At 37.9% G+C, this 15,067-nt stretch overlaps 2 protein-coding genes across 3 annotated transcripts in view; one reads left to right on the top strand and one right to left on the bottom strand.

Moving 5' to 3' along the window:
- LOC121290146 (phospholysine phosphohistidine inorganic pyrophosphate phosphatase) overlaps positions 1-1,104 on the bottom strand; it is a 155,810-nt gene extending 154,706 nt beyond the window's left edge. Inside the window, exon 1 of one of the 2 annotated variants that reach the window (XM_041210373.1) lies at positions 933-1,104. In XM_041210373.1, coding sequence (XP_041066307.1) covers positions 933-1,081 — 149 coding nt within the window. In that variant the 5' untranslated portion in view covers positions 1,082-1,104. The remainder of the gene's footprint in view (positions 1-932) is intronic. The other variant, XM_041210372.1, reaches the window with a different exon arrangement.
- Positions 1,105-5,558: 4,454 nt separating this feature from the next.
- nkx1.2la (NK1 transcription factor related 2-like,a) lies at positions 5,559-12,428 on the top strand. The gene is made up of 2 exons (XM_041209290.1): positions 5,559-5,799; positions 11,806-12,428. The coding sequence occupies exons 1-2, from the start codon at positions 5,559-5,561 to the stop codon at positions 12,426-12,428; spliced, it is 864 nt and encodes a 287-aa protein (XP_041065224.1).
- Positions 12,429-15,067: the final 2,639 nt, after the last annotated feature.

Genomic DNA, 15,067 nt, shown 5'->3' with positions numbered 1-15,067 from the left:
AAGAAGGGTTAGTGGTAGGTTTTGCTGCACTGCATTGGATGGGGCAGGCTTGAAGGCCCTTCCTTACCATTCTGTACATTTCCATGTTTCCTCAGTAATATTTGACGCTTTGAAGCTACCCATGGGAGATATGAAATAGAAACATTAATCAACATGGAATTTTATATGTATTAGAACTACCATTTATCTTCAATTAACGTTACTCCTGCAGCAAGGTGTTCTACGAAAAATAAACAAAGGCAGCCTCACAGAAACAGATTTATAGTTTAGAACTTGAAGGCAGAATTCTGAAAATTTAATTCTGTATAACTGTCTTTAATCTCACAACCTTTAAAAGTGTATGTTAGTATTGCACTGATTGGTTTGGGGGGGGGGGTGGTTGTTGGGGGAGATGTTGGTGATAGTGGACAGGAAAGAGGTCATCATAGGCCAAATGGATCCTGTCCTAACTCACTCTCCAGGACCAACTGCATAACAACCCGGATTTGGATTCCTGTCCAACTTTCCCCTCACTAATGCTTTCTAGGTCACATAAATTAGTTTTCTGAAATGATGGAGGTCCCTTTAAATCCCCCAATGTGAAACTCACTGAATTGTAGCTTTCTTGTTGGGATTTGACCAGGCTACATTTTACAAAAAAAAGGGTTTTTTTTGAGTTTAGAGAAACACCTTGAGTGTTTCAGCCAGAAAGGGGAGGTACTGCACTGTCAAACCCAGTATTTATGGTGCACTCACAAACTACTAAAGAGTTGGAGGCAGCTTGCCATCCCATTCCATCCCAAGAGGGTTAGCAGCATATCCAATAACTCCACCAGACCAATGTTTATCTGACAAAGAACCAAAGCTGTGTCACCTAACATCTGTCACAAAGTGCTGGGGAGATTTTCTCCCCTGCTGAGCAAACAGACTTCTAATGCAGCTTTGACACTCACCTTTTCACCGCTTCCGTTGAGCCGGGGATAGGAACCCCTCCTCCTTCCCCACTGTCATACAGAACCCCACTAATATCTAACAGCACCCCTCTCACTCTTCCTGCAGGCTTACACCATTCGGCCATCATGGAAATTAAAACACGCTGCATTTTGGGAGATGCAGTCTGTTAACTGCTGCTAGTTATACGAGCTCAGAGGAAATGGACTACAGATACCAGCGCCCCGTGTGCTAGTGCTACCTCCCAAAGCCCAAGGCAATAATTGGTGCACAAGCTTAACTCTGCTCATGTCCAATCCCGCGCTATACCCTGACCGCTCCATGGTGCTGGGCTGTGTAATATAATATAGGAATGTGCGCTGTATGCTAATAGCAATAATATCACAGATATATTTTCTGCACACGATTACAGAACTTAGCAAGAAAACCTGAATTATATACTATTTCACACATTCAATTAGGCGTACAGCATTCATATTGCTGATGTATGAAAAATAATCTTGAGTAATTCATAATAGTTTTGACAGATGTATATATCAGCGTTAAATGTATCTTTAGTGCCGTTTAATGGTTACATTGTTGCTACAAGGTGCCTTAAGAAAGATCATGTATATATACTTAAAAACTTTAAACAGACACTGAATAACAAATGTATAACATTTCAAACAATGAAATTACAATGCAATAACCTATTTATTATATTCCTTTGGCAAACATGCAGAGCACAAATGTTAGTACCCTCAATTCAAGTGGCACCAGGCGAGGGCGTAATATATGTATTATAAGGAAACATGTAAATTATGTACCATAAGTTATGATAAAGAAAATAGTAGACAGGCCATATATTACACAAGACGTCTGTCAAGATAGAAGAGAAGACTTTAATTAATGTCCCCATGAATACGTAATTAATCACTCTTTATGGTAATTACCAAGATAACGCTTCTTACCTATCTATATAGTAAGTAACGATTTTTCTCTGGGATCGGCGAATAAATTATAGGGTATGACCCTTTCTCGCTGTGTTGTCTCTATGCTGGTTTGTGTCTTCTCTCTTTCCGACCAATTTCTTTGAAAATCTGAATATAATTTCCAACAGTGTTTTGCGTACTACTGGTTTGCAATGGTTCTATCTTCTTGCAGATAGTATCTATGCTGTAAAACTCATTAACTAGAATAAGAGATTGAGAAAGTTATTTAAAACAACATTACTAATAGTGTAATATCTCAGCTGTCTACTTTGATAGTGAACATTGTCTTGGACAGTCTTATCAGCAGAGGACACCCGCTGTGAATATTGATTCCAGCTTGTTTCAAGCCATCAGCTGCCATAAGGACAGGTCAGGTCTGAATCCCACCTGGCGTCAAAGCAATTTAAAGACAGCACTCACATTGAATTCTAATCCTTTGCCCTGGCAAAGCCACTTAAAACTGCCAAAAAGCAGGACATTTCACAACAAGTCTGTGGAAAATAACTTTAAAAATTAACCATTTGAGAACTTCAATGGCATCGTTGCAGCACACTAAAAGTAATCAGGTCACTAACTAAAAAGCATGATCTATAATATAATGGGGTAGTAAGGAAATGATTTTATAAATACTTGTTATTACCTTAGTTGACCTTAGGCGGAATGCACTAAAATAACACCATCGCTTGATGACCCATTCTGGTTGTTTGGAAGAGCCACAATATTTATTATCCATATTAAAAGCGATTTGTGCAGTATAACTTTTTTACATGACTGCAGTTCTGAATGGGAGTTGCAACTAAAACTATAAACAAATATCCTTGCATTACGTACAATGCAGTCATTTATTCATGACGCATTATTTCTTTTGCCAGCCTGTCAAGGTGGGTAACGCTTGTTAAAGTTAGGTCGAGCATGAACATTTAAGGAACGTGAATAGAACGGTGCCAATAGAATGGTGGCGTAAATGTACATCTAGCTTGTGCATAAATGCTTCAAATCTTGAACTAAACCCACAAAGCTCACAAAATAGACAACACAGCATTCAATTATAATATTTATCCGGTAAAATATATCGTCCATAATAATGGGATACCTCGACCTTAAATGGCCAACATTGCACAAATGGACATCTTGGCACAGGATTTAGAAACATATATAAAGAAGGGTAGGGGAGCCTTTTTACTGAATTTCGGATAAGTGGACATCAGAAGATCCTAGTACTGTTTCTGTTAGCATACAGAATGAAACAATCTCGACCACAACACCATTATTGACCTGTACGTTATTTTTGAATCAATTCACTGTGCAGTTTAACCAATGTGAACTAACAGTTCATCATTGTCTTAATGTTATGAATATGTCCTGACGGGTGAGGTTCACTTATTGAAATATGTTCCATTAAATACAGTGCTGGCCTTGTTGCTGCAGAGCTCAACAAACTGGTCCCAGATCTTGTCAAAGTACAAAGGTTAGAACCAACTGAGCGAGCGGACATCAGATTCAAGAACATCCACAGCCCTGATCCCATTCAACTCTCATGAAAAAAGTGCTTATATGTTGCTGCAAGATTTTTTTTGCATAAATATCTTGAAAGTGACATTTGAAAAATGTGCATTTGAACCTTGTTACTGCAGCACTTTGAGGTAATGATATGAAGCCCTAGGAATATTTAATGATAAGGCAGCTCGATATCATTTATTACAGTTTAATGTCGCTGCGCCTGCTCATTCTAGATTTAACGGCACGATTTAAAGAAAAACTAGGAGCCTAAACATCGCTGACAGTAAGCGTTACAAATGATCACTTTCGATGTATGTGATGTACATTCAGCTTATTGCAGCATATTAAGCACTAGTCACAGGAAAACTATTTTTAAAATAAATGTTGTAGTTTGCATTGCAAGAAAACAGGAGCGTTGAGAAGTTAGTCAAAAGTGGGTGTAAGGTTGTGTTTAAGCTTTGTTTGCATTACCAGCTGGGTGCAGGATGGCTATAACACTGATCTGTGATTTATCCTCCAGCTCTCTGCATTTCCACCCGTCTGGGAACGCCCCTAAAGGTATTATTGGATGCAAATAAATTGATCTACATAATGTTTTTTAAAAGACCCATGTAATTAGAGCGGACAATAGGGTATAATTGCAGTGCCGGATGGACGGTTAAAGTGCAACATGAATTGTTCCGCTGATTTGCAAGAAGTCCCAGATGGGCCGCATCGAATGGATTTTAGAACATTTTTACTGGACGTTTAAAACGCTATCCACAACAGGTTATTTCAAAGTACATCCACTTCATTTCAATGACAACGAAGAAAAATGCGGTCAAACTGGGGGACACATCATTAAAAAATATAACTCTGCTGGGTACTTTGAAACTGCCCTCCTCTAGTTAAAGGTACATTGTGGTGCGAACGACAGATGCATAGCTTTTGATGCTGTACCAGTGTGATGCGCCAACTTTAAAAAGGACAGTGGGCAGAAAAATAGATTCACCTTTCATGGGGAGAGATTATTACATTGTTTTTAGCCCGTTACAACTTTAAAGTGTGGAAGTGCTGTGTGAACAATCTGATTTCTTAAGTAAAGTCTTTACAGAGCAGCTAGAAGTCCTCAGCTCTGTCCGGACCTAAAAACTAACTTTTCACAAAGTATTGTTCGATGTCTAAATAAAAAGGCAAGGGCTGGTATAGAAATGCCAACACGTTTGTCCTCACACTAGATTAGCACTGTTCTACAGCAGGAAGCGCAAGATCAAATGGGGCCTGAGATTTAGAAATAATTAACAGCAGGACAGTAGTTCTGTAAAATAATTGAATCAAATTATTTGATGTGCATTCTCTAACTTTGATACAAAATTGGGATTCAAATGAAAATGATTAAGTGCCAATATAATGAGAAGATCACATTAAATATTTTACGTAGGTTGCTTAAACATGTGTATCCTGTCGTAAGTAGAAGTAGTTTATGAAATAAGGTTCTGTGCTGAATATCCATTCAAACGTGTTGATAGACCATGCAGGATTAACATAAAACATTACAGCTGTAGGGAGCATTTTGTGTTAAATGATTCTCCATTTACTGCAACAGTTAACTGAAATTAAGTCTTCTCAAACAAAAGAAAGCTTTGTTTTCTATATATTGTAATGTCAGGAGAGATCCTTTTGATGTTCAGCTAAACTATTATTGTAATCACACGTGGCGAATCTGTCCATGCATATCCAAAGGCCTCTGTAGTGTTAATAGCTGATGTGCTGCTGGGCTCTATACCACGTGCGCTGTTATTATTAGTCTCTGTCACTGTAGCCAGACGTCCAACAGACCAGCTTCAAACTAGAAAAGGAGTCCCACATTACAAGCGCCGTGGCAGAGGTTACACCTTCATGTAGAGGCACCGGCAATTTGTTTTATAAACGGCAATCTGACGAGCATAACTGATATCGGGTTCATCCATCATCCATTGATGCTTGCAAAACTAAAGTATCAACTAATCATTTTAGTGGCATGTGTGAATTGTGAATTGCATTGTCTTGAAAATCTGTGTTAAGTCTAAAGTGAATTCTTGTGTGCATTCCCGCACTATTTGTGACAGAATCGCTGAACTTGTCTGATTTGTGGAGCAAACTCCAGCCGTTGGACAGTGTCTAAAGGGGAAGAGGGCGATGTTCGAGTGCCCGGGCAGTGGGGAAGAGATGGCTCCCACTCACAAGATTTCCTTCTCCATCATAGACATCCTCGACCCCCAGAAATTCACAGGCAAGTCGCAAGCATTTGAGCTGCGACAGAATGGGCTAAATGAAGGCAGTGAGGTGTCAGTACTCAGCAGTGAAGAACAGAGTTTGAAAGAGACAGGTGTAAAACTAAGTGCTGAAAAGAACAGCAACCAAATCGGCACCTATTCTGGTGAGTAACAACACAGTCTCATCTTTAGCTAGCGTTACATTTTAATAATAACTCTGGTTAACTGTGTCAAATTACATTGTTTTGCTGGGCCTCTTATAGGCTTTTTACTTCTCCAAAGAAATTGCGCAGCTCTTGTTATTGCCTATGTTATATTATCTTGACTTTCACACGAGAATAGTGTTATTAAGCGAATAACTAGGCCTTCTATTTTCTAACTCATGTATTTTCAAACCGATCCAGAGCGGATGTTCTGAATTTATGAAATTGACAAGAAGTTGGTTGCAGTAGGAGCGTTATAGTTTTATGGGTATAAGAGAATGTTTATTTGTATTATGGGTATAGGAGGGTGTTTGTATTGTGAGTGTTTGCATAGGTGAATGTATTATGAGTACAGGAGAGTGTTTGTATTATGAGTAAAGGAGAATGTTTATTTGTATTATGGGTATAGGTGAATGCATTATTGCTACAGGTGATTGTATTGTGGGTATAGGAGAGTGTATATCTATTGTGGGCATAGGAGAGTGTTTGTATTATGGGTATAGATGAGTGTTTGTATTATGAGCATAGGTGAGTGTTTGTATTGTGGGCATAGGTGAGTGTTTGTTTGTATTGTGGGCATAAGAGAGTGTATATCTATTGTGGGTGTAGGAGAGTGTATATCTATTGTGGGTGTAGGAGAGTGTTTGTATTATGGGAATAGGTGAGTGTTTGTATTATGGGTATGGGTGAGTGTTGGTATTATGGGCATAGGTGAGTTTGTTTGTATTATGTAACTCCACCCTTCTTGTTTACTCCCCCGGGCGCGACAAAGCATAGTAACTGAAATGAATTAGTGTATGAGCCAGATAAATAACATTGCGGCTCAAGTTGTTTTTTAAATGGAGAGACTTGGTTAAGACTTTGCAAAATTCATCTGCTCCTCGACGTATGCACAATCACATCTCCTATGGAAGGCAGGTTTCAAATGAGAAACAACTATTTTGTTTCATTTAAGATAATTTTGCCATGATCACTTCCACGACATCGAACATTTAGTCTATTTAATTTACTATTCCGCTTATGTTCTTTATCGTGAAATCCACCGAAATCATAAATATGACATACACTACGTGTTATATCTTGAAAAACAATTACAGTTGTTCAATAACAGCTCTTTGCTAGGTGTGATTGGCACTGGGAGAGAGCCTGGGTAATTGTTTAAATCGTCCCACGGAGGATGCCGCTGCTCAAATGATCGATATCCTATTACTGAGTTGTGCATATCTCCTTCCAACAGCTTGCAGGTACAGCAGTGAAAACACGAGTCTGAAGCAGATCGAAGGTCCAAATATTTTTCGATTAAAACTTACATTTAATAGATGGCATTATCGATCTGTTAAAATCTGAAACTCTAATTGCACATCGTGGCTGGTGTAGATTTGGACACTTTTTTCGTGTATCCTGCCATAACTCTTCCATCTGCCTTTACGTATTTCTTAGCTTCCTCCCAATCGGGAAGCGATCAGTGCATATGACCGTTGTTCTCCTTACATTCCCCACAAAACAACAAAAAAGTCATAGAGCCACGATTCAATAGAAATGTCATAAGCCAAATAAAACACTATACCGTTACTGAAAGGTTAAAAACTATACCGTTATTAAAATCTTACTCTTGCACCTTAGGGGAGGGAGGGAGGGAGGGTGGGTGGTGTGGGGAACATGCATTCCCAAAATGATGCTCAAGTACTGCTGTGCACTTCCACTCAGGTACTCGGCTGTAAAACACGGTTTCTCACTGATGAAATAGCTGGAGCATCGCCAGCCACGTGTTTCCATGATTTCTAACCCTTGCTCTGAAATGGTGGCGCACTGGGCGTTACTCTCTCACATTAAACGTCTGCTCAAGATGGGCAGCTTTTGGAGTAAGACAGACGAACGCATCGCAAATTGAACTGCTGATACTTGAGCACTTACGGGTAATTTTCAATGGGACATTCCATATAGATATATATATATGGCTATTGTCCCATTGAAAATTATATATATATAGTTGGCCGATCTTTAACTTTGCTGGAAGAAGGTCCATTACAGCTGACTCTGTAATTTCTAATCGTTACCAATTTGTTATAAACAACTTTGAAACGCTACCGAAGAACGTAGGGGGAATGCCATAGAGTTAACACAAGACTTACAGAACGGCCAATCAATGACTTTACATTTTCATATTACTTATTGCCACTTTGTAGCATGCTGTGTTTTGTGGGATTTCGTTGTGGCATCCCTAATATAGTGCATTACAATCAGTACAAGTGGGTCAAAATTTCCACTGATCCATGAGCCGGAAGCAACTACTGTTTCTATGATGGAAATGAAGAGAGGAAAATAGCTAAGACTAAGCGACCAATGGTTGAGCGGATTGATGGGCGGGGGCTGGATCAATTGGTTCAGAATTTATACAACTGTTAATCGCAATTGGTTTAAGACAGGGATCTACGCAAATATAGAGTGAAACAGCAAGTGGGGAAATAAAGAAAATTAGTGTTAAGAAAATATAGGCAAGGGTGTGATTAAATGGGTAAAACAGAAAACATATAGTATTTTTCTGTGACGACCTATCTAGATCAAATGTGGTCTAGATTGATTCTGCATTAGTAACCCCTAAATACTCTTGATTCTCTGTATAAAACAATAAGCGTTACAGAAGGGTATTGTACAACGGGAAATGAAATTAGAGCTAATGCAATGTCGTGCACCTTAAAAATGGGTTAGTTTGGTGATATGAGCTTTTAAAATGCCACTTATTGTAGTAACTGATTGATTGTACCTGTCAGGGTTGTGTACTAAGCAGCTAAACTTTATACAAGATATACTGCTGCAAGAGAGATAAAGGAATGGAAGCTTCGATTGGACTGTGTTAGGAATTTCCAGCAGTAGTTCAGGCTTGATATTATATCAATTAGGCCACTATTCTTGGAATTATCTTAACATGTTTGTGTAAGCCTCCCTTTTTATAATAATTAATGTGAACCAGCAGAATCACTGCCTAACCTTGACTTTATATGTTCATGTGTCTTACCCCTTTGTCTTTTTTTGGTTTGCTTTGATCTCATGTTTTGCTTTTTCCTTTCTGACGCACACGTGTTCTCTCATTTGCCCCTCCTGATTTCTATAATTATTCCTACTTCTGTTTCTCGTCACACATTTCTCTTTCTTCCTTATGGAGTTTCTTGCTGTGATATGGTGCATCTAAACAGAGAGCAGTGGGGAGAGGTTGCAAGGTAACCAAGGTTGGGAACTGAATATTCAATAATATTTTACATTTCAGAAGGATAGTCAGAAAGGAAAAAGAGGTGGTGGGGTAACTGTTAATAAAGGGTGAGATCAGCATATTGTAAGAAATGATCTTGGCTCAAAAGATCAAGATGTAGAATCAGTTTGGTTGGAGATCAGAAACAGCAAAAGAGTAGTTTATAAACCCCCTAATTGTACTTTAAGATTGAATACAAGAGAGGTCTGGCAATAATCATGTGTGATTTTAATCTTCATATATATTGAACACATCAAATTAGCAAAGGTAGACTTGAGGATGAGTTCATAGAATGTATTCATTTCAGTATCTTAAAACAATATGCAGTGTAACCAGCCATAAAAGATCTGGTAATGTGTAATGAGATAGAATTAATGGATGATTTCATAGTAAAGGATCCTGTAACGTGAAGGCAAGAAACTTATGCCTAGTCTTAAAATTAAATAAAGGCAATTACAGAAGTAAGAAGACAGAGTTGGATAAAATGGATGGGGAACACAGATAAAAAAGGTAAGATGGTAGGTAAGCTGTGGCAGACATTTAAAGAGACATTTCATAACTCCCAACAAAATATATTCTATTGAAAAAGAAATACTCTACGAGTAAGATGAACCACCTGTGATCAACAAAGGAAGTTAAGGATGACATGAAACTGAAAGAAAAGGCATATAATACTGAAAAAAATAGTGGTAGGCCTGAAGATTGGGAACATTTTAGAAACCAGTAAAGGATGACAAAAAAAGGAAGAAAATAGAGTATGAAAGCAAACTCACAAGAAATAAAAAAGAAACACAGACAGGAAGACATTCAACAATTTGTAAAAAGGAGGGAAGTAACTAGAATAAACATTGGTCCCTTAGCTGATGAGACTGTAGAATAAATAATGGGAAATAAGAAAATGGCAGAGGTTTTGAACAAATATTTAGTATCTGTTTTCACGGTAGAAGACACTAAAGGCATCCCAATAAAAGAAAATCAAGGGGCAAAAGAGAGGGAGGAACTTGAAACAATCGCCACCACTAGAGAAAAAGTAATGCAAAAGCAAAATACCACAGATGCTGAAAATCTGAAATAAAAACAGAAAATACTGGAAATATTTATCAGGTCAGGTAGGCTCTATGGAGAGAAACAATTAATGTTTCAGGTCAATGACTCTTCACACATGACTCTTCACACATGCTGTCTGAACCGATGAGTATTTCTGGTTTTTCTGGTTTTATATGCTAGAGAAAAATGACTAGGCAAACTAATGGGATTATAGGCTGTCAAGTCCCCTGGACCTGATACGTCTAAAAAGAAGTGGATGCAGAAATAGTTGTTGCACTGGTTGTAATCTTCCAAGTTCCCTAGATTCTCGAAAAGTCACAGTGGATCGGAAAGGAGGGAAACAGAAAGCAGGCCAGTTAGCCTAACACTTCCCCATAATTGGGAAATTTCTAGAAATAGTAGCAGGGTTTTTAGAAAATCATGATATAATCAAACAGTCAACATGGTTTTATGGAAGGGATGTCATGTTTGACAAATTTATTTTTTGAGGATGGTTAGCTCAGTTGTCTAGATGGACAGTGTGTGAATCAGAAGAATGCCAACAGGAGAGGGTTTGATCCCTGTTCCAGCTGAATTAGACACCGAACCTGCCTCCTTGTCCTACCTGTAGTAAAAAATCATGGCACTTTGCCATGGTTAGATAAATAATTGCCAAAGACCTGCTGAGAACTCAAGAAGAAAAATAGACTCCCACAAATAGCACTATCATAATGACGAAATAATAAGTTTTGGTGATGTTGATTGAGGGATAAATATTGGCCAGGATATCAGGGATAAAGCCCCTGCTCTTCTTCAAAATAGTGTCATAGAATCTTTTACATTTATGCAAGAAGGCAGATAGGGCCAGGTTTAATGTTCTATCCAAAAGACAGCACCTCCAACAGTGAAGTACTCCAACAGTGAAGTATTGCAAGGAGGATGGAGTATAAAAGTAGGGAAGTCTTGCTATAACTGTACAGGGCATTGGTGAGACCACACCTGAAGTGCTTTGTACCGTTTTGGTCTCCTTACATAAGGAAGGATATGTATGCATTGGAAGCAGTTTGGAAAAGGTTCACTAGGTTGATTTCTGGAATGAAGGGGTCACCTTATGAGGAAAGGTTGAGCATGTTAGGCCTATACTCATTGGAGTTTAGAATTGAATCATATAAGATTCTAAGGAGGCTTTACAGAGTAGATGCTGGGAAGATGTTTCCCCTCATGGGGGAATCTACAACTAAGGGACATAGTTTCAGAATAAGCGGTCATCCATTTAAGACTAAGATGAGGAGGAATTTCTTTTCTCAGAGGGCAGGCAGACTTTGGAATTCTCTGCTCCAGTGAGCAGTGGAGGCTGGGTCATTGAATATATTCAAGGTTGATTAGACTAATTTTTGATTGACAAGGGAATTAAGTGTTATGGGGAACAGGTGGGAAAGTGGAGTTGAGGCCAAGAGCAGATCAGTCATGATCTTATTGAATGATTGAGCAGGCTTGAGGGACCAAATGGCTTACCCCTGCTCCTATTTATCCTCTTATGTTAAGTTTAAGCTTGAGAATAGCAATTACCTAACTATGATAGGATGCATATATGTTTGTTTAAATCAGCAGAGAAAAAGGGGGTTAAAGGTGGTAGTGTCATCATGCATTCTATAACTTATCTGGCTGATAAAATTTTAAATGCTTGTTTGCAGATGGAAGTGATTGGGAACAAGACACACTTTCCAATGCTAATACACCAAAAAAGTCTCTAGAATCTCATGAAAGCTTTCAACCATTTAAAGAGGATAAAATTTCGACACAACCTGAATTAGACAAAGAGCACACTGCCTCAACTGAATTGGAAGCCAGGTCGGAACACACTGCACCCAGACAAAAACGACGTCGAGCTGAGCCAGGCTGTGCTAAACCAAGACGAGCTAGAACTGCCTTCACGTATGAGCAACTAGTGGCCCTGGAGAATAAATTCCGCTCAACTCGTTATCTGTCGGTTTGTGAACGTCTCAACCTGGCCCTGGCCCTCAGCCTTACAGAAACACAGGTTAAAATCTGGTTTCAAAACAGACGTACCAAGTGGAAAAAACAGAACCCTGGGGCAGACAGTACAATGCAGCCCGGATCTACTAGCTTGTCTCGAGTCAGCCCAAGCCCTCCTGGACCAAGTGTACTCAACTTCCCAACTTTTCAGACATATGCTGCAGGGAATGTCATTTGCCAGGCAGCAACTCCAGTCCCTTTAATATCATCTACTGCAGGGCTGATGTCTCCCTTTCTGAGTTCTGCCTACCTGACACCATTTTATGCTCCACATTTGTGAAAACTATACAAATTGTCTCTTGCAAATTACAAACACTGATGTGGAATATACTGACAACCAACTTTTTCCTTGAGCTGCCATTCTTGTACATCTTGTGTGCTTCTTTTTAACAATTCAATGGTAATATAAACAGCAACATCACCACACCTAAGGGACCAAGTAGCTCCAGTAGTAGTCTACAGTTCGGAATCTGTCTTCAACAGTCAGTCTAATTCAATGCTGCACAATGACAAGCTCAAAGTCTGAGGCAAGGTATTAGACAAATACTGCTGCTCTCCGTCAATGAGAGAATGGACAAACCTGCCAAGGTCAGATCCACACAGAAGACACATAACTTTTGATAGGTTCTTATGGAACATTGTTAAGTCTAAGGTTATATGATTATGAAATTAGGAGGCCAGTTACACCTTTGTGTCCATAGAAATAAAAAGGGCACTCAATTATTGATATTCTGTTCCTTGTAGTATTTAAACTCTACCTTTGTGGATTCATTACTATTATCCATATTAAATGATTTCAATCCCCTGGGACAAATGTTACCAACAGAAATTACAGGAATCCATGGTGGACTGTCCCATTTCTTAAATTAAAGGAAAGCACATGTTGCAAATTACATCAATTAAATAACAAAGTGGATGGGATGGATAAATTTCATCCCATAACCATGTACTGAGTTTGCTATTGGAGATAACATTTTAAAAAGTTAAAGCAGGAAAATTAACGTATTTGGAAGTACCTAAAATTATTCTGGCTCATCTAGATGTGGTACTATAGTAAGCATTTCATGGTGCTTTATAGACTTTACTTCAACAACATAATAAACTTTGATTAAATTATTCCACGGTCTTACTTTTTCCAAGAGGCTAACATTGGTCAACTACATGAATTCACTAAAGTACCATCAGGTATTCCTACATGCTTGAAGTAACTTGGCTTTGATGATTATAACACAATTTATTTGCAACAAAGGTAAATGACTTTTACCATCAAACTCAATAATCTTCATAAACTAATTTGATTTTTTCTGTTAGGATACATATTTCAAATTTTAAATTGGTTTCAGTTTGGCCAATAAAAGGTTAGGAAAGTGGGTTACTACACCATGTTTACTACCTATTGTCCATGGATAGAAGCAACACATTTTCACATTTGTTTTTCTCTTGGTAGATATTACAGTGCAACCATATTGTGTTTTCCTGAAGATTTGCTTTTAGCTATTTGTCTCCATGATTATGATAACTTCAGACAATGTACTTAGCTATTTAATGCAGCATTTGATTAAAAATAAACATGTATTAATGTGAAGTAGAAACCATTTATGGACATTCTGAAAGCTTATTCAAGCATGGTGATCTTCTGAACCCAATAACACAAACACCCAGATTTTAGCTGGCCAAACATTAATGAGAAGTCATTGGAATTAGTTTAAAAATAATTTTTTAATATAATGTATTATAGCATTTAGAACACCATGAAAGAAGGCACTGTCTTCTGTCCATTATAAGTAAAAGAAATATGAAATTTCTGTTTGGAGGTTAGCAAAATTATTTGCAGAATTCCTGTGAGCTATAGATGTTTGGGTAAAGGGTCATCTTCAATCCCCACTGCTTTTCATTGCTAACCCCATTATTTCTCCTTCACTCTAGTTAAACATTTGTCAATTATTCAAACTGACATTACAATCCAGATAAGATTTGTGACAATCCACCAGAAATAATGGTAAAAATGCCTGGTCACTGACTTTGTAATAGTATTCAATGCATTAGCTTAAATATTTGATTCTTCAGTGAGGTTTTAATGCTATTTAATTTCAATTTCATAGTATTAAATTTCACTTGCTTTTCAAATACACATGGTCCATGTTTATGTATTTGCTGTAAGTTATTCACATGAAAGAATAATATATGATAATAATGTTTAGGGAAAAAAAACAGGTACTAGCTGACTGCACCACTGTTTCTTTATTAGCTTAAATAAAAATAAATTGTAAACCAGAGCAAATTTATAAAAAAAAACAGTGGATATGTATTATTAACATATTTCAGGCAAAATTTCAAAACAATGTTAAGGACAACGTAAAGGTTCAATAAAATGTAGAAAATGAAGAGAAGTTGAAACAGTCTTTATGCAATCCAAATTTTTTGGAAGAGTGTAGTTTTTTGTGTTCATATTTCCATATGAAATCATGTAAAAACTAAAATTTGCAAGGCCACAAAAATCTTACCATTATACACTGCTACAGGCAGGAGGGGATTTAATCTGAACAGTCTTGATTTCTCCTCTCAGCACCCATCTGTAAACAGAGAGGTGTTTTTTATTTTTGATTTCCCCCTTTATGTGTAGTGGCATCTTTTCCCAACCCCTCAGTTTTGGTGTGATCCAATTCTCTATTAATAACCCCACAGCAAACTCTAGATAGGAGGAACTAAAAGGGCTAATTTCTTTGCACACACACAAAGGTGAAAGGAGGGTTGCAACATAGCCTCCTTTTCATTCATACAATAAAGGTGGGGTAGAGAACAGAAAGACATAGAGGGCAAAGATTACAGACAAAATGAGAATTTTTGTTTCAAATGAGTCCAGAGTGAGAAACAAAGTTCGATGGTTATTCTTTCACAGAGTCAATAGGCTAAAGACGG

This window comes from Carcharodon carcharias, chromosome 17 (assembly GCF_017639515.1).
Source record: "Carcharodon carcharias isolate sCarCar2 chromosome 17, sCarCar2.pri, whole genome shotgun sequence".
Taxonomy (NCBI): domain Eukaryota; kingdom Metazoa; phylum Chordata; class Chondrichthyes; order Lamniformes; family Lamnidae; genus Carcharodon; species Carcharodon carcharias.
Note: the sequence above shows the minus strand (reverse complement) of the source record. Positions and strands in the feature narration are given on the sequence as shown.